General features: G+C 36.5%; 1 protein-coding gene across 1 annotated transcript; it reads left to right on the top strand.

Moving 5' to 3' along the window:
* The first annotated feature begins 140 nt into the window (after positions 1-140).
* On the top strand, positions 141-18,278 carry mfng (MFNG O-fucosylpeptide 3-beta-N-acetylglucosaminyltransferase). The gene is made up of 8 exons (XM_065244661.2): positions 141-856; positions 7,002-7,047; positions 7,143-7,245; positions 12,210-12,363; positions 13,164-13,249; positions 13,433-13,598; positions 15,603-15,688; positions 17,281-18,278. The coding sequence occupies exons 1-8, from the start codon at positions 503-505 to the stop codon at positions 17,375-17,377; spliced, it is 1,092 nt and encodes a 363-aa protein (XP_065100733.1). The 5' UTR covers positions 141-502; the 3' UTR covers positions 17,378-18,278.
* The last annotated feature ends 1,365 nt before the right edge of the window (positions 18,279-19,643 follow it).

Here is a 19,643-nt window from a genome sequence, read left to right as displayed (position 1 = left end):
GACTTTAGCTTTAAAGAAAACAGGAAATTAGGTTTAATTTGCACATGGCAGCTGTGCATGCGCTTTTTTATCAGACATCGGAGCGTCACTGCGGAAAGTGGGCGGGGCGTAAAAAGTTTGCGAATGAGTGACAGTTCCCTATCCTCCGCTTTGACAGATCGCATGGGGCATCAGGTAGGATCCACGCTGGATTATGATATTGCAATAATACAACTTTATATGGGTTTATACCTGCGCATATACACTTTATTTCTTAAAACACAATAGTTTTGGTTCTTGTTGGACAGTTAAAAAATCCAGGAACTTAATTTAGATTGGATTTATTACTAAGTATGGATGGACCTTGGTAATAAATGGCAATTAATGTGTACAATATACCAGTAAACATCTAAGTTTGTTTTAAAAACATGCACGGATTTTCGCGTAATGCCGTTTTGCGCACTATAAATGAACGCATATCTGAACCCATTTTGTTTAATATGTGACCAAAACTGACTCGAAGATGATCCTGAGAAAGCTGTTTCGTGCCCTGCCCGTCGTTGCTTTTACTCTTTTCGTTCTGGTTTTGTTGAATTTGCAACTGCGCACCCGGAGTGACCAGCAGCCCGGCGCGCTTCTTGCGCACGGACTGATACGGAGTCATGCGCAGACTTCATCCAGGACCACAGACAGAAATCACCACAGGGATGCTGCCACAGAAACCCAAAAGCCAGATGCACAAAGCCGGGTAGAGACAAAGCCAAAGTCACCACTGGTGCTCAGTGATATCTTCATTGCAGTGAAAACCACAGGCAGGTTCCACAAAAGTCGCCTTGCTCTGCTGTTGGAGACCTGGATCTCCCAGACTAAAGACCAAGTGAGTGTTTCTTAACAATGATTTTAACCAATGTGAATGATGTTGTTAAGGTATAGATCATATAGGTCAAGAACTATTTTAAATATAAGGGAAATGTGTCCTTTTAATGATTGTTTAAAGAAAGACTAAATGTCATGTTAAAAAAAGACATCTGCTGCTGATGTCACAGGATGTGCGTTCACGTTGTGCCTGCTGGCTGGCTGGTAGGCGACTGCACATCCTGTGCCATCAACAGGCCGTTGCTTTGCAAACGTTCTGGTAGAAGTACAGGTGCAAAACCTCAGACTCAGACGTCCCCGAAACCAGACAGGTTTGTTTTGACTGTGTCTGTGGTAAGTGGCAGCCCCCCCCAAAAAAAAAAAAAAAATTAAGGCACTTTTGTCGAATTACTGCATTAAAACTATGATCAAACATAAAATACATTTATAATCACAGATGTGGATGAGCCTGAATGAGATCTGAATGTTGGCACCATGCCACGAAGATCGGCCACGAATGGGTGCATCTATATTCAAAGGCAGCAATCTGCCCCGTTTCCTGTTTCATCTCGCCTGTGTGTCTTTTTTAGATTGAGTACTTCCTGTCTGAGTTCTCTAAATCAGCAATAGTAGCCATGTCACGGGTGTAGAGATCAGTTTGTGGCACAAGAACTAACAGTGACCTTTGAAAACACTTAAACAAGATCACTAATAGCAACCAAAAGTCAGTTTTAAATAAGCTAAGACCTGTGTTTTCTACGGTTTAGCTTTTTACAGTTTAACTTGTAACCTCAACAGAAGTATTTTTAATGTTAATAAGCATGCAGGCCTAATAATGCACACAATTTGACAGATTAAGCGTAGGTACTGTAATTAAATTAAATTCAATTTAAAGAAAAAATTATATTTTTAGGACCAGATTACAGCACTAAATTATTTTTATTCAATTAAGCAATTCCCAAAATTGGAATTAATGTAATTGTGCTGAGATGGTTTATTATAAATATTTTGTTATTTAAAGGTCTGTTTAGCGGCATCTGGTGGTGAGATTGTGAATTGCAACCATGGCTCAGTCCACCGCTCACCCCTCCCTTTGAAATGCAAAGAGAAGCTATGGTAGCCGACACAGGACAAACATGTTGTCGTCTGAGACAACGTAGAGATGAAACGCGCTCTATAAAACAGTTTGTCCATTTAGGGCTACTGTAGAAAGATGACGCCGACTTCCATGTAAGGTGGTAATGGCGCAGTGGATAAGAGACACGCATTTGGTGTGAGAGACCACGGTTCGAATCCACTGTGACACACCATTGTGTCCCTGAGCAAGACACTAAACCCATAGTTGCTCCAGAGGTGTGCGACCTCTGACATATATATAGCAATTGTAAGTCGCTTTGGATAAAAGCGTCAGCTAAATGAATAAGTAAATGAATAAGTAAGGTGGTCTGTGGTGTATGTAGATAAAAACGGCTCATTCTAAGGCAATAAAAACAATACAGTTCATTATGTAAGGTCTTTATACACTACAGTGATAATATAGTTATGTATAATATATAACATTTCTGTCAAGAGATCCTTTGATAAGTTACACAATGCACCTTTAAATCAGCACAAATGTTTATTTTTAATATTGACATTTAAAGGAAAACACCACCGTTTTTCAATATTTCACTATGTTCTTACCTCAACTTAGATGAATGAATACATATCTATCTTTTTTTAATGCGTGCACTTAATCTTTGTACAGTGCGTCATGAATGTGTTAGCATTTAGCCTAGCCCCATTCATTCCTTAGGATCCAAACAGGGATGAATTTAGAAGCCACCAAACACTTCCATGTTTTCCTTATTTAAAGACTGTTACATGAGCAGTTACAGGAGTAAGTATGGTGGCACAAAATAAAACGTGGCGATTATATTAGGGGATAAAAATGAGAACTATAACTATAATATTACTGCACCCAAGGTCGAAGTGCTGCAAACTTCCACCATACAATATAGTTCTCATTTTAATCTGTATTATTTATTTATTTTGTGCCATAGTACTTACCCGTGTAACTACTCATGTAAGAGTTTTTCAATAGGGAAAACATGGAAGTGTTAGGTGGCTTCTAAATTCATCCCTGTTTGGATCCTAAGGAATGAATGGGGCTAGGCTAAATGCTAACACATTCACGACGAACTGTACAAAGATTAAGTGCACGCATTGAATAAAGATAGGTATGTATTCATTTCTCTAAGTTGAGGTAACAACATAGTAAAATATTGAAAAATTGTGGTGTTTTCCTTTAACTAATATGGACGCTGGCCTGCTGTGACATGCTTTTTAAAAAGCAGAACAAAGCCATATCGACATACTGACAGATACGTTCACTTCACTTGTCAGTTGCTACCCGCTCCTAAGTACTTTGGGAATATGTGAGTAACTGGACTTGGCAAGTATTATTTCTGAATGGCTTATCAAAGCAAAGTCCCAGCATGCAACTTGAGTTGTTGTAACACTTTCAACGAGCATCAATCACTCGACATAACATGACCAGTGCGAAATAGCGGCATTGCTGAACCAAATAATTGTATGATCAAGGAGAACGTATACAGGTGGAGGAAATTATTCAAACGCAATCACCAAGTAGCATTTTGAGTTTAAGTCCAAAATGCAAAGACTTTGATGTTAAGTCAGTTTTTACTCTTGTGTAGTTTCCAAAATTTCCTACTTCTGCTTTTGAGGTCTAAAAAAGCACGCTGTTTTGAATGTGAGCAAATGGTGACTGTCAACAGGACGTGTAATGCTAATGTGATCTATGTCTTTAGCATGGTTGTTATACACTCACCTAAAGGATTATTAGGAACACCTTACTAATACTGTATTTGACCCCCTTTCGCCTTCAGAACTGCCTTAATTCTACATGGCATTAATTCAACAAGATGCTGAAAGCATTCTTTAGAAATGTTGGCCCATATTGATAGGATAGCATCTTGCAGTTAATGGAGATTTGTGGGATGCACACCCAGGGCACGAAGCTCCCGTTCCACCACATCCCAAAGATGCTCTATTGGGTTGAGATCTGGTGACTGTGGGGGCCATTTTAGTACAGTGAACTCATTGTCATGTTCAAGAAAACAATTTGAAATGATTCGAGCTTTGTGACATGGTGCATTATCCTGCTGGAAGTAGCCGTCAGAGGGTGGTGATAAAGAGATGGACATGGTCAGAAACAATGCTCAGGTAGGCTGTGGCATTTAAACAAGCCCAGTTGGCACTAAGGGTCCTAAAGTGTGCCAAGAAAACACCCCCCACACCATTACATCATTGCATTAATGAGAAATTGAACAGGTGTTCCTAATAATCCCTTGGGTGAGTGTATTTTCCAGTCCAACCCAATTTTTAAGGTCCACTTATGGATTAGGTTCTTCCTTCAAAGTAAGACTACAGATTTTTGCCGGTTTCATCATTCGCCAGATTAATATAAGTTTTGCTTAACTTAAATTATAGCTTACTGTGTGATTTATGTCCTTAACAGCAACATTCATTTTAATAAATGTTGTGTTGTTTTAAAGGTCCAGTGTGTAGATTTTTGGCGGCATCTAGCAGTAAGATTGTGAATTGCAACCAATGGTTCAGCCCACAGCTCACCTCTCCCTTTCGAAACGGATAAAGAAGCTACTACAGTAGCCGCCACACGACAAACATGTCGTCGTCTGAGACAACGTAGTGACAAAATGCACTCTATAGAGCAGTTTGTCCTTTTAGGGCTACTGTAGAAACATGGCGGCGACTTCCATTAAATTTAAATTACCATATGCAATGTCCATAAAAACCCAACATAGATTCATTAAACCCAACAGTTGGGTTTGTCCATATTTAACCAATCCATGGGTCGAAACAATCTCCAGCTTTAGTGTGAGTATAAGCAATCATAATAGTAATGTCATCAAGTATATAAAGCTCTAATATAAAGTTGGGTATATCTTGCACGCATGTTCTAGTATGGCAGGATGTTGTCTGTACAGATATGTTTTTAAGTGTGTATATGTGTGTGTGCCCTTTGCCTCAATGCCAATAAGAGGAAGCAACAGCCGCAGACTGAATTTTGAAACAATGACAAAACGGAAGTCTTATCTGACAGAGAGGAAGTCCTGGCCTGAAGAAACAGGAATGGGGTGTAAAACAACAACCTCGTCACCTAATTTTTTACAGAAGTCAAATACTCAAAAACACACTCTCCGGACATCCTAACAAAAGCTTTGGCTTCCGTGTACCTTGACTTTGATTTGGCGGAAAGACGTTGTTGTGTTAAGCACGTTTTTTTTAAAGGTTTGGTTTTATTCTTAAACATGAAATTGTTAGGCTTTTAGTGACTTTAAGATGTTTTCAGTGTCCGATAATAAGAGTTTCGATGACGTGGTTTAGTGGCACTTCCTTGTTCTCTCCTCTATAAGCTTTTATCGTCCATCATATTGTGACACGTCTTTCGTTTTCGCTTTTCTTCAGATTGGCACCACTCCTCCGTGCCTATTTTCTTCCCACCTAAGTAGAGACGACAAAATGGACGTGCGTGCGTCCTCCCCAGGTTTCACTTCATTATTTGCGCTAATGGACAGTTTTGCTCTTCGTGTTTCTGCGAACTGTGCTTTATGAGGTTTTGTCATCGTCCGCCTCACTTGAGCTCAGCCGTATGGCTGAAACGACAGCTAAAGATTCACCTGTATGATTTACGATGAGCTCTGGATGTGAGTGGGCTGGCTTTGGGCCATTGGCTTTGATGACCGCGCCATTGATCTGTGAGTCCGATTATGCCGGCTATGCTCAAGGCCTGTGGCAGACTTACGATCACAGCCGTCTGAAGTGCTTAGACGTTGTTATGAAGCTAAACCCTCCACAGCAAGATTTGCTCATTTGGCTCACTTTGGATGCAAGCCTTTTTAACTGGAGATTTGTGTATGAGAATAGTCAGTCTAGCATAATATAAATAACATAAAGTAGCTCATTATCATTTCTATGCCAGTTATATTTACAGAAACACGAACATTAAGCACACAAACACAAGCGCTATCCAGAACAGCAGTTGTGGCGTCCCACCTTAGGACAACATTGGTAATTAAAAAGCGGAGGTCTGTGTAATGGGAAAACTGGGAATGCAGATGCCTGGATGCCTCGCGGAGCGCCAGCTGTTGTCTGATGGGAGATTTGGATCTCGCCAATCCTAATACCCAGAGAAAAGACCACCAGACTCTTAATGCCCAGATTCATCATTAAAATGCAGATTTGGCCTCTTGGTACACACTTTATACATCTGTTTAATTTATATTGACTTCAGATTGCTGTGTCATACACATTCATGTTTTTTTAAATTACTCTAAGGTCCACTTATGGTGTTATGCTGGGGTTTTGGCACCATACAAGTACGTTGACATTTCCATTTGACGCCCTTTCTAAATCTTATGATGTGATTTTTTTTTGACATGATAATGTTTGTGCAACAGACTGATCTGACAGAAATTCGTAACTATTTTGCTATGAATTCATATGATGTGAATCGTAAAAATACGTATTATTATTAGAAATATAAAGCTCCACCCCTAAACCAATGCTATCTCATGGTAATAAATACGTATTTTACGAGGTTGGCTAATTCGTATTAATTCATACGATCAAATACATTTTTTTGTACGCTTTGCTTTTGCCCCTGTGAATTTGGAGTTAAAGCAACACTATGTAGTTTCCATGTAAAAATGACTTACAGCTCCCCCATGTGGTTGAAAAGCGCAACAGTGCCTGGTATCAGACACTCTTCTGCAGGCAGGGGGAGGGGCGGGGCTGTGTTTCCTACCCTCCACCGCCACTTTCAAAGTGTGCTTGTAGCAGCTAGGAGGCTGCTCAGGTTGCAGCAACAGTACAATTTGTCCAGTTAAAAGTTGTTCTATCACTGAAATAATTTTAGAGACTTTATTTAAAGGTAAAAAAACTACATAGTGTTGCTTTAAAGGTGGGGTTTCGTTATACGAATTCTTACGAATCGTAAAATATGCACGAATATGCACGAATACAAAATCAGACAAATGATATAGTACGAATTTATACAAATTATTGTAAATCTTGTAAAATAGTTGAGCTTGTTATATGATATGATTTTTAAACTTTGTAAATGTGTGTTTATTCTTTTACAGACGTACATTTTTACGGATAGCTCAGATGACGACATTTCCGCTGAAGGTAAACATGTAGCTGTATTTCTTCTCTGCAGTGTTTTGTCTGGTAGGTTATAAATTGTTGGACCAATCGCTTTTCACGTGCATCTGTACTTGCAGGATTCAACGTAATCGTCACCAACTGCCCGCCAGAACACACTCACCAAGCTCTCTCCTGCAAGATGGCCGCTGAATACGACCACTTTATGGCCTCCAGCAAAAAGTGAGTCTTCATTGTTTACTCTCTGGTATAATTGTGATGTGACCTTATTGTACAATTCATCTTCTCAGGTTATTTATTGTCTATAAACTTTTAATAGACATACATAATAGACAATTTGCGTTATTTATTTTTTATGACACGCTGTCTAAAAAATGACTTTAAACAGATCCACTGAACTGGCTTTAAATGCACAACTGGCATAGTTTTAACAGAAGCAAGAAGTTAAGGCGGGGCATATTGTCTGGCTCCTCCCCTTGCTTAGGGGTGTGGCTCATACACCTTGTAAAGTGAAGCCGCTGGCTCTTTGATCGCCCCCTGGTGGCTGGCTGCAGTACAAGTCATAAACCCCGCCCTCTCCATGCAGACGAACGGGACTCGGCTTTACACCGGCTTATTTACACCTCTAAAATTTTCTGCATTTTTTTTCTGACTTTTGGTCTTTTAAGGTAGTTGTTATCACGCTAATATATGTTCAATTGTTCATTTTTGTGATCAGTTAAATTTTAGCTAGTAATTTGATAGAAAAGGGGCATGTTGTTTTGATTGGCATGGTTGAATTGGGCGCACAAGCATTTGGGTAGAAGTTTGATACTGCAGCTTCGCCTCTGGCTCCATGGACGATTCCTTCTGCGCATGCTCTGGCTACAAATTGACGTTTTTACGGTATGGCAGTGCTCAGGGACGTCACTAGGATTGGAAGACAGGGGGGGCTCAGCCCACAGAGTATTTGTAACTTGTGTTTGCAAAATTTTTGCACTCACATCTGAGTTACAATTATGTCAACAACCAGTCAAGAAACCAAGATGTTAACAAGTAAAACATGACAGACATATCCTCCTCTTCCATTTCTACTCTGTTAAATAAAAGTTACTGTAATGTTAGCTTTTAGACACATCAAAGCTGCATGGGGGAATTTAGGCCAGACTTTGCTCCTGATTAGTTATTCTATAAGCAATGACTTAAATGCTATCTGCAAATTGGTCACATGAAACATCCAAAATGTCCATAAACAGAGGTCAGACAGCTAAAAAGTTGGTAAGTTAAACAAATGAGAAAAAGCAGTACAAGAAATAGAAAAAAATTGGCATCACTGCATACTTTACCAGGTAAGCTATTGACCAGGGCTCTCAAGTTTTGAAGACAGGCAAGAGTGACACCCCTCCAAATACCCCCCCCCCCCACCACCCCAAATATTATTTAACTATTAGGTTGTATACTACTAACCTTATTGCAATCCACTATTCCATTGTATTCCCTGTGTGTCATATATGGGACTAGAAAATGTTCATTTGGGAATGGAGATTTTTTTACAATGAAGACTTCCTGATTCATTATTCACTGTGTAAATACACGTACACATTTCCAGTACAAACACATCATTTTACTGTTTGCATTTCTATGCTCACATAGAAACCTTAGCCAAGGATTTTTTTTGACAAAATAAACTTTTAACCAGAAAATAAGATAAATGTGTGTGTTCACATAAATGTAAACATAAACCGGATTTGCTAATCTTATAGGTTAATATTATTAGTTGATAGCCACTGTGTTAATCTGGAAATTATACAGATCTAAAATTTAGAAAAGGGGAATGACCAACAAGTGATCTACCTTAATACTGAGTTGTCAAGATGCATTATGATGTGGTTTTCAGGACAGGGTTTAGATTAAGCCAGGACAAGGCCTTAGTTATATTAGGATGTTTATGTAGTTTTTACAAGCACAAAAATATTACAGGTGTGCATCTTGAGACAAAACAACGTGACTGATGTATTTTAAGATATGTTAGTGCAAGCTACTTTTAGTTAAGAACTAAAACTCAAACAGGCATTTTAGTCTTGAATAAGACTTAAGCCCTGTTTGGGAAACAGCCCCTATGTCTATACTGTAGGTCAGGGGTCTCCAACCTTTTTATAAGCAAGGGCTACCACAATGGATAAAACAATCTGGATGGGTACTTACTACTTTCTGATATAGTTTAATCAAAACGTTTTTCTTTTACTTGTTGTTTTATTTTACTTTACTTGTTGATACGTTTTAGTATTGTTTAAAATGTTAAGATAGGTAAACCAAGCCAAGCTAATATTAAAAATACCATGTTGAACCCTCAAAAACTTACTAGGAATACACATTATACTACCATACCAAAGACAAATACACAGGTGCCTTACACTTTTTAAAAGGAAGGAGTTCAAATGTTAAAATATTAATATTTTAAATGAAATGAAACAAACATATTTAATAAGCTATAATTTAATTATATTATTAGATTTTAAAAAAGCTATTTTACTGCAAATATAAGGTGAAATGCCCATTAAAAGCTCAATTTGCACGTTTGATCCAGTTTTTCCACAAAAAAAACTAGTTTTATAAAAGGATACACTTCACAATCACCTGGTGTTTCGCTGCATGAAATGATCTGCCTGATGCGTTCAGTACAACAACTGTACATAATGCAATGCATCACGCCAGCACATGACTTTAAAACCTGTTACGTTAATAAGCAATATATAGACGCGTGCTTTTACTGGTGACTGACCTGCTCCCTTCCTGGAGAATATTTCTGTGATTGATTTTGCAGCATCTCGCTGCGTCTGTCTCTCTCTCTCTTTCACATGTCAACCTGAGACGACTGCACGGCGGGTCAGAACAGCCGCCAGGTCAACATGGCCAGTCCGCCCTGCACACACCTTGTACTACTGATGTTCGCTCTGCTCGGCCCCCTGCGGATTGATAAACGCGCTAAATCCATGCTGCTGACTCAGATCAGGGGAGGAGACGAAACTTGACGCAGCATGACGCCTTTCATTGGTTGTTGCGTTAAATCTTACCCAGATACAATAGTGCTATTTTCTGATTGGCTATTGTGTAGCCTATTTCTTTTTTTTTGATTGGCTGATAAGTGGCAGCCTATTTCTTTTTTTTTGATTGGCTGATAAGTGGCAGGCTCTAGGGGATACGCGCTTGATTCCTGCCGGTTTCCATAGTGAGAGCGGCGCGACCAGATAACTTTTGTGCGCTGCGGGCCTGCGGCATATATTAAATATATTATAAATAGTTTTCTGCGTGAGAAATACAATGTGTGGCGGGAGTGCGTGACAAAAGACCGAAATGAGTGACTGTCACGCTCAATGCGTGACACTTGAGAGCCCTGTCATTTAGGGGGGCTTAGGAACATTTTGGGGTAGCTTCAGCCCCCCTAAAATAGGCCTAACGACGTCCCTGGCAGTGCTCATGTTGGGCCATTTTTGGCTTCAATTCATTACTTTTTTTATTCAACAGTTTTAAAGGACTTCCAAAATTGTATCATGTTCCCATTTGTAACAATATAAAAAATACTTGCACAACAACAGAAAGAAAAAAAATTCATTATAATGTAAGGAAGCGACGTCGCGTCGTTCATCTTTTTTACAGTCTATGGGTAAATAAGGTGATTTTTGTTTTGAGATACACTAGTTTATAAACATATATTCATACTCATTATTCATATTGAAGGACAACTTAAATTTTGGTTTCATGGTTTCAATTAGAAAAAAAAGTAAAACACACAAAATTAATACAAATTAAAATAATTTATGATCCCTAGTTTTTTGTTTAACTTTTTTTATCAATTTTATAAAGACAACATGAAGCACACGGTGCATTTTGTGTTACATAACCTCAAAAAGTTTCAGAAATGGAGAGCATTTTTTAATTTTGGTGAAACTTTAAACACTGGACAAAATGACTTTCTTACTCAATATTTTTGTCTTGTTTTCAGTAGAAATATAAAAAATTCTTAAAGCAAGATGCAAAATGACCTAAGAAAATAATTCTAGTTTTTAGATGGAAAATATAAAAATAAAGTGAATTTGTTTTTGAAATAAGCAAAAATATCTGCCATTGGGGTGAGAATTTTTTTTCTTCAATTAGGTGTTTAAGAAAAAGTTTTTTTTTTATTTTTTTTATTTTTTTTTTATAGAATTGTTTTTATTATACAAGTACAAAGAGAGACAGAGAGATAAGGCAATATCAACTTAGTCGACCTGGTTTACAGCCAATTCTATTTAAATATTAACCAATACTAAACAATATCGTCTTCGCAAAAGGGGAGGCATAAAAAAAAGTTTTCTTTTTCAAGAGACAATGAATAATTTTCAAGAAAAAAATCTTAGTATTTTTGTCTTGTTTTCAGTAAAAATATCCAAAAAATTCTTAAATTAAGATGCTTTTTCTTGATGAGCAAAACGACCCAAGAAAATAAGTCTAGTTTTTAGAGCAAAAATAGTGATTTTGTGCATAAAACAAGCAAAGAAATCTGCCAATGGGGTAAGCAAAAAAATCTTGAAAATGTTTCTTAAACACTAAATTCTAGAAAAATTTGCTTACCCCATTGGCAGATTTTTTTTGCTTGTTTTATGCACAAAATCACTTAAAGGAGTAGTCCACTTTAAAGATGGGGCCCATTGACTTACCATAGTATTTTTATGTATTTTATCTATGGACCCCATGTATAAAGTGGACTACTCCTTTAAATTTGATATTTTTGGTCTAAAAACTAGAATTATTTTCTTGGGTCGTTTTGCTCATCAAGAAAAAGCATCTTCGTTTAAGAATTTTTAGATATTTTGACTGAAAACAAGACAAAAATACTAAGATTTTTTTTCTTGAAAATATTTTTTTTGCAGTGTAGGGACGAAACACGCTCTGTATAATAGTTTGTCCATTAAGGGCTACTGTAGAAAAATGCCGGTGACTTCCATGCAAGGAGACCTGCGGTGCATGCAGATAAAACGGCTAAATCTACATTAATAAAAACAATACAGTTCATTTTGCACTGTCTATTATATTGCATTTCTATCAACAGATCCTTCTAAAAATTACAGAATGCACCTTTAAAACCCAATTTTCTTTAGAAAAGTCTTGCACAGTCAGAAAATGTAAGAATTGACTTTAACCTTTATTTCATGCTCTCTTTTTCACAGGTGGTTGTGTCATGTGGATGATGACAATTATCTGAATCCTGGCGCTCTCTTGTCCCTCCTCTCGGCCTTCCCTGAAGAAAGCGACATCTATGTGGGCAAGCCGAGCCTGGATCGACCGATGAAAGCGCAGGAGCTCCTGGAAGGGAATAAGACGGTCAGTATCCCAGTACATAGATCATTTTGCAAGCACCTCTAAACGATTATTGATAACATATGAACAACGATTGATTTTATAGGAGACAGATAGTTTGTGTCACTTTCCACTCGTAATTTTTTATTCCTCCTTTTACGGCATCAATCTTCACCAGTATTCCTCTGCAATGAACCCCGGGGATCAATCAGTGATTACAACTTTATTGCTCATTGATCTGGAAAATTCTATCAGCTGTTTTAATGTGCAGCTGGGAGATAAAAACCGGGAGTCGATTCCGGTTAATGTCTATCTGATACCTTAACGTATCTTTAGCAGATTAACATACAAAGTGTTTTTGTCCTTTGATCGCTCACACACACATCAATGGATATTACTTTGGGCTTGATGTCTTTCTACAGAATAATGTGCATTGACAATGCATGCCAAATGAGACTAAGATGGATAGTTCATCCAAAAATGAAGAAAGTTATTGGTGTGCGTTGGTGAGCTCTATTGTCATTAGTCAGTGATGATAACCGTATCTAGAAACTTACACAATGTTTTGTAAAGAAATAATGTGAGGTCTAGTTTTCAAATACCTGCATAAGGTGAGGCTCGAACTCACAACCCAGCGTGCCTACACACGTACTAATGCATAACTATCACATGCTGACCGACTGCAACACAAGAGCTCATCATTTTAGCATCAATTTAGGGGCTCGATTCTTCAATCTAATAGAAATATGACTTACTAAATTTGACATATTGTACAATGAAATAAACAAGGTCAGATTGATTGGTTGACTTTTAAACTGTTTCAGAGGGAAGTCCATTTCTGGTTCGGTACAGGAGGGGCGGGGTTTTGTCTGAGCAGAAAGTTGGCTGAGAGGATGGCACCCTGGGCAAGGTGAGGCTTATTTGGCATGTGCTGTGTTTTTGTGTTTGATCTTGAAAATCTTATGCATATTAGTAATTCAAAGGTACTTTAAAGTACCTAAATTGTACATATTAGGACCTTTTTTAAAGGGTACGGCCCCAGTGACAGCTTTTGTATCTTTATTTGAATCTAATGTGTGTTTCTGTCTTTAAGTGGTCCTAGGTTCGAGCAGACCTCTGCACTTATAATGCTGCCTGATGATTGTACAGTGGGCTTTATAGTTGAAAAACGTCTTGGTATCTCTATGGTCCACAGCAACATGTTTCACTCTCACCTGGAAAACCTTCTTCTGCTTGCCGCCAGTGAAATCCCAAAACAGGTGAGGTGCTTGTCCTAGTTTATAATTGGTGCTTGCCGAGGCAAGCATCACTGTTTCTATTGCGCAACTCGAGTTTTTAACCTGATGCATATTTTGTCGAAGACATGAATCATAACTCAGAATTTCATGGATCTCAAAAGAAAGATTATATTACGTTAAAGATGGACCGCAGCCCTATAGCAACACATAAAGTCAGTATAAATCAGTATAAACTTTTTATTTTTTATTCTGCATTAACATACAAAATAAAATAAAAAATAAAAAATAAAATAAAATAAAATAAAATAAAATAAAATAAAATAAAATAAAATAAAATAAAATAAAACAAAACAAAATAAAATAAAATATACATAAGTTTATATAATCAACTTAGACATAAGGGTCTTCTAAAAGTTTAACTCTTTCCCCGCCAATGACGAGATTTTCCGTCTTTCCACAATACCGCTATTATACACCAGGTGGCGCCCTTCCGCAAATTTTTAAACCCGGAAGTATTGCCCTATGGCAAGCGGCTGCATGTCCGTGTCTGTTTTATAGATCGCTCTGAATGGGATCTCTATGAAAAGTCCGTCATAAAAATGGAATTATCTCTGCTTTTTGCTCAAAATATGGTGTTTTTGCAAAAACCTACCCATATTCAAAAGCTGATTGCAAAAGAACCACTAAAGGTAGGATGAAACGGTTTTTTTTGTTTGAAAGCAGAGGGTCTGTTCTTTCATTTGGTATATTGTATGTTTATATATTTAAAGAAGAACATTTTCTGGAAGGCATTAAACTTTGGTGAAAATCATGAAAAACGCTGGCGCTGGCTGGCAACTTTTTTAAAAAATGCTGGCGGTGAAAGAGTTAAAGTCCTTCAACAGGTTAAATAACCTAGTTCCACTTTACAATTTTACTCTATTTAAAAATTTACAGTTAATCCAAAATTCTTTTTGAAAAACAGAAACAATGGTTTATTTTCAAATATTTACATTTGTGAATGCAGTGGCGCAAAAAGTGGGTATGCACTATATGCGGCCCATGGGGCGCAGCACTATGGGGGCGCCAAAGCGATGGTATAAAAAAGCGTTTTTTTGTTGGTGTTTTCTATATGTAGTTGCTGTTGTGCGTTTCTAAATCATTTCTGTAATTCCTCAACATTATATAAAATTTTAGATTACAAACAGGCTAGATACAATTGTATCTTTAACTCTTTCACCGCCAGCGTTTTTTAAAAAAAGTTGCCAGCCAGCGCCAGTGTTTTTCATGATTTTCACCAAAGTTGAATGCCTTCCAGAAAATGTTCTTCTTTAAATATATAAACATACAATATACCAAATGAAAGAACAGACCCTCTGCTTTCAAACAAAAAAAACTGTTTCATCCTACCTTCAGTAGTTCTTTTGTAATCAGCTTTTGAATATGGGTAGGTTTCTGCAAAAACACCATATTTTGAGCAAAAAGCAGAGATAATTCCATTTTTGTGACGGACTTTTCATAGAGATCCCATTCAGAGCGATCTTTAAAACAGACACGGACATGCAGCCGGTTGCCATAGGGCATTACTTCCGGGTTTAAAAAGTTGCGGAAGGTATTGCGGAAAGACGGAAAATCTCGTCATTGGCAGGGAAGCGTTTTCTCTTGATTGACGAGATATCTCGTCAATGGCGGCGAAAGAGTTAAGCCACTTATGCATACCAGACCAAAAAACATTGTGTCTCAGTGTAATCTACAAAAAAAAACGGAATATATGAAAACTGTGATGATATGCATATTACTTGTTCGGACATCGCCAACTAGTGGCCTGGCATGCAAAATACAGTATTTTTAAATTATTCCTGGAATCGTGTGAACAAGGATAGTTTGACAACATGGCGTCTGTATGCGAAACACTTAAACACGAAGAAAATATTTTCTGTTGTTAGTGCATAATGTATTCTGTATGTACCCTAAAACAAGTTATAATTTATTATGCTGCATTACATTAGACATTCTTTCTCATCTTATTTTCTTCCACCACTGAAGGTCACTTTAAGTTACGGATGGTTTGAAAATAAAATGAACAGCGTTGAACTCAGAGGAGTATTTACCAAAGATGAAGATCCGTCCAGGTTGGTCACACATTCACATATCCACATACTGTATGCATTCTCTTATTTACTGATAAATGTTACTAACAAATGAAAGTAAACATTTTAAAGAAAAAACTTGAGAGAAAGCTAAATTTTGCCACTTAAACTAATTTAAGAACTAAACAAATGTACAGTAGAAATGTTTTTGTAATATCTCAGTTTATGCTGATGTGACCTTGGACCATGCACAAAACCATCATAAGTCGAACAGGTATATTTGTAGCAATAGCCAACAATACATTGTATTGGTCAAAATTATCTTTTTTTTTTGTTGCCAAAAATCATTAGGATATTAAAAGGACACTCCACTTTTTTTGAAAATATGTTCATTTTTCAGCTCCCGTAGAGTTAAACATTTGATTCTTACCGTTTTGGAATCCATTCAGCTGATCTTCAGGTCTGGCGGTACCACTTTTAGCATAGCTTAGCATAATCCATTGAATCTGATTAAACCATTAGCATCACGCCAAAAAATTATCAAAGAGTTTGGATATTTTTCCTATTTAAAACTTGACTCTTCTGTAGTTACATTGTGTACTAAGACCGACGGAAAATTTAAATTTGCTATTTTCAAGGCCGATATGGCTAGGAACTATACTCTCATTCTGGCGTAATAATCAATGACTTTGCTGCTGTAACATGGCTGCAGCAGGCGTAGTGATATTATGCACTGCCCGAAAATAGTCCCCTTGGTTACTTTCAATAGCAGGGGACTATTTGCGGGCACTGCGTAATATCATTGCACCTCCTGCAGCCATGTTACAGCAGCAAAGTCCTTGATTATTACGCCAGAATGAGAGTATAGTTCCTAGCCATATCTGCCTATAAAAATGCCTTTTCTAATTTTCCGTCAGTCTTCGTACACGATGTAACTACAGAAGAGTCAAGTTTAAAATAGGAAAAATATTTAAACTCTTTGATTATTTTTTAGCATAATGCTAATGGTCTAATCAGATTCAATGGATTATGCTAAGCTATACTAAAAGTGCTAGCGCCAGACCCAGAGATCGGCTGAATGGATTCAAAACGGTAAAAAACAAATGTTTAACTCTAGGGGAGCTGGAAAATGAACATACCTTTAAGTAAAGATCATGTTCCATTAAGTTATTTTGTACATTTTTACAAAGCAACTTTAAAGGCAATTTTCGCAAAATGCCCCCTTAGATTCCAGATTTTCAAATAGTTTAAATATTGTCCAATCCTAACAAACCATATGTCAACGGAAAGCTTATTTATTCAACTTTCAGATGATGTATAAATCTCTTTTAGAAAAAATTGACCCTTATGATTGGTTTTGTGGCCCAGGATCGCAAATCGGGTTTTTATCCTCTTGCACATCTTTATGCGCAAGTCAGCTTTACCAATCCAGCCTTTTCTGTTATCAGCACAAATCCACACATTTATGAGCAAACATCGCTTCCTTACAATCTGTTTAATCTAAGTAAAATTGTCTGCATGTTTTCCACAGGCTAAAGAACTTTACTTTCATATCCTGATAACATGTCTCCTCAATTTTTATATAATATAATGTATCATTTTTTGCTAATATTGTTTTTGTTTTATTTTTTCAGGTTCAGAACAGTCCACTGTCTTTTGTACCCAACAACAAATTGGTGTCCGGTTGCTCTTAAAAGCGCCCTGGCGTGGAATCAAAAGGTTCTCCCATGATGCAGTGGTCTGAATGGACTGCAGTCATGTCATTTTGTGAAGATATTCCTGTTTTCGTGGAAAGTGAAGCCGAATGATAATGTTTGCCTCCCACGATTTTGCACATTCAGTAAAATCTCATCCACCCATCTCAGATCTTGAGCAGATCTTTGTGAATTTTTAAAGACTTCGGCTTTTGAAGATACATGACTTCAGAGCAAAGCTGACTCATAAAAGTGCACATGCACAGATTAAATATACCTGAAGTTTATACTTCTTCGAGGTAAAGGACTATGGACTGAACCATTCTGTTTAGGATATCAATATCTGCTGCTGATAGTGAAATAAGGATGTGCCGAAAGTCTTCTTGGGTATAGGGAACCTCAAGAAACCTTAAGTTGAACTGAGCCATTATTGTAAATGATACAATATTTTCACAGTATTTCTAATCTCCAAGTGTAACTTCTGTCTACACATTGCACATTAAGAGTATTAGCTTGATACAGTATTAAATAGGCCTATATGTGTAAGTATCTCATGTGTCAATCCCATGTCAATGCACTGAATATTTGTTTTGAAGTAAACAAAAGACTGCTGTATTATATAAATCCAATGTTTATATTAGTTTGCTTTATATATCTATACCATTTATAACCATCATTTCAGTGCTTTATTTTAAGTTGCCAAATTTTTGTGGTAAAATAAATAAACACATTTATTTTATTTTTAAAACAACAACAACTTTAATCTAAGTTTGTCCATATAATATAATTTTTATATTATCCAACAATAACAATTAAAATTTTCAGAACAAAAAAATGTGCTTATCCCACTGGCAGATTTTTTTTGCTTGTTTTATGCACAAAATCATTTTTTTTAAAGAGCAAAATGACCTAAGAAAATAAATCTCGTTTTAGACAACAATATACACTGAAAAAAATTATTCATTACATTTTATAACTTTTTTAAGGTAAGTGGTTGCAATCAATTTATTTAAGCTACATTTAAACAAAAGTTTTCTTTTATTTTACTTTACTAATCTTTTTGTATAAATGTATCTTAAATAAATTGATTGCGACCACTTACCTTAAAAAAATTATAAAATTTAATGAATAATTTTTTTCAGTGTATATTGATTAAATTCAATGAATTATAAATAATGATATGCACAAAATCATTTAAATTTGATATTGATATATTGATAATAATATTACTCGGTGTTCCAATAGTTTTTTCTTTGTCAAACTATTTGCTTTCTCCCTGTACAAATAAGAGTGTACAAACATAATCTATATTGCGCCTCCCATAGGATTTTTGTTGGTTTTATGATCTGTTTTCTTTCGGCCCCATAAGTCTAAATGTCCACCTGTGGCCTGTGGACATTCAGCAGACCAAACAAACCGGAGAAGATGATCTGCAAACTCATTTTCTGCCATCTGCTCACCGCCTGATCTGTGTGCCCATAACAGCAGCTGGATGCAAACATGCACTTATATTCATCTTACTTTTGGACAGATCTCAGAGTAACGCAGCTCCCATAGGTCACAGGGCAAAGATTTGTAAAAAGAGGTTGGAAATTGTGCTGTTTACAACCAGCGAAACGAAAAATGACAGGTGTGTATAAAGGTTCAGGGGGAATTACCAATTTAGTGAAAATTTACCACATTTAGGAGACCTGCTTCACTTTTACATTTATGCATTACGGCAGATGCTTTTACGGGAGCAACTTGCAGTGCAGGGTTTGAATCCATGACCATTTGTACTGCCAACACAATGCTCTACAACTCCATGTTTTCTTGTTTTAAGGTCAATGTTTTAATTCTTCTTTATTAAAATGATTACACTGCAAAAAAAATGACTTTCTTTCTTAGTATCTTTGTCTTGTTTTCAGTAGAAATACCTAAAAATTCTTAAATTAAGATGCATTTTTTAAAGAGCAAAATAACCTAAGAAAATAAATATACAATATACACTGAAAAAAATGATTCATTGAATTTAATAATTTTTTTAAGTTAAGTGGTTGCAATCAATTTATTTAAGCTTCATTTAAACAAAAGTTTTATTTTATTTTACTTTACTAATCTTTTTTGTTTGAATGTAGCTTAAATAAATTGATTGCAACCACTTACCTTAAAAAAATGCTAAAAACTCAGTTAATTTTTTTTTCAGTGTAAGTGAATTTGTGCTTAAAACAAGCAAAAATATCTGCCAATGGGATGAGAAAAAAATCTTGAGAAAAAAAATAATTTTTTGCAGTGTAACATCTAAAATTGGTTGCAAAAAATGT

This window comes from Paramisgurnus dabryanus, chromosome 24, assembly GCF_030506205.2.
Source record: "Paramisgurnus dabryanus chromosome 24, PD_genome_1.1, whole genome shotgun sequence".
Lineage (NCBI taxonomy): Eukaryota > Metazoa > Chordata > Actinopteri > Cypriniformes > Cobitidae > Paramisgurnus > Paramisgurnus dabryanus.
The sequence above is the reverse complement of the archived record's forward strand: the minus strand, read 5'-3'. Positions and strand labels throughout refer to the sequence as shown.

What these genes read in the sequence shown, in the direction of transcription:
- mfng (XM_065244661.2), top strand. Translation starts at nt 503, where the DNA reads ATGATCCTGAGAAAGCTGTTTCGTGCCCTGCCCGTCGTTGCTTTTACT. An exon ending in TCTCCCAGACTAAAGACCAA is followed by an intron (nt 857 to 7,001) that starts GTGAGTGTTTCT and finishes ATTCTTTTACAG; the next exon opens with ACGTACATTTTTACGGATAG. An exon ending in CCAGTGAAATCCCAAAACAG is followed by an intron (nt 13,599 to 15,602) that starts GTGAGGTGCTTG and finishes CCACCACTGAAG; the next exon opens with GTCACTTTAAGTTACGGATG.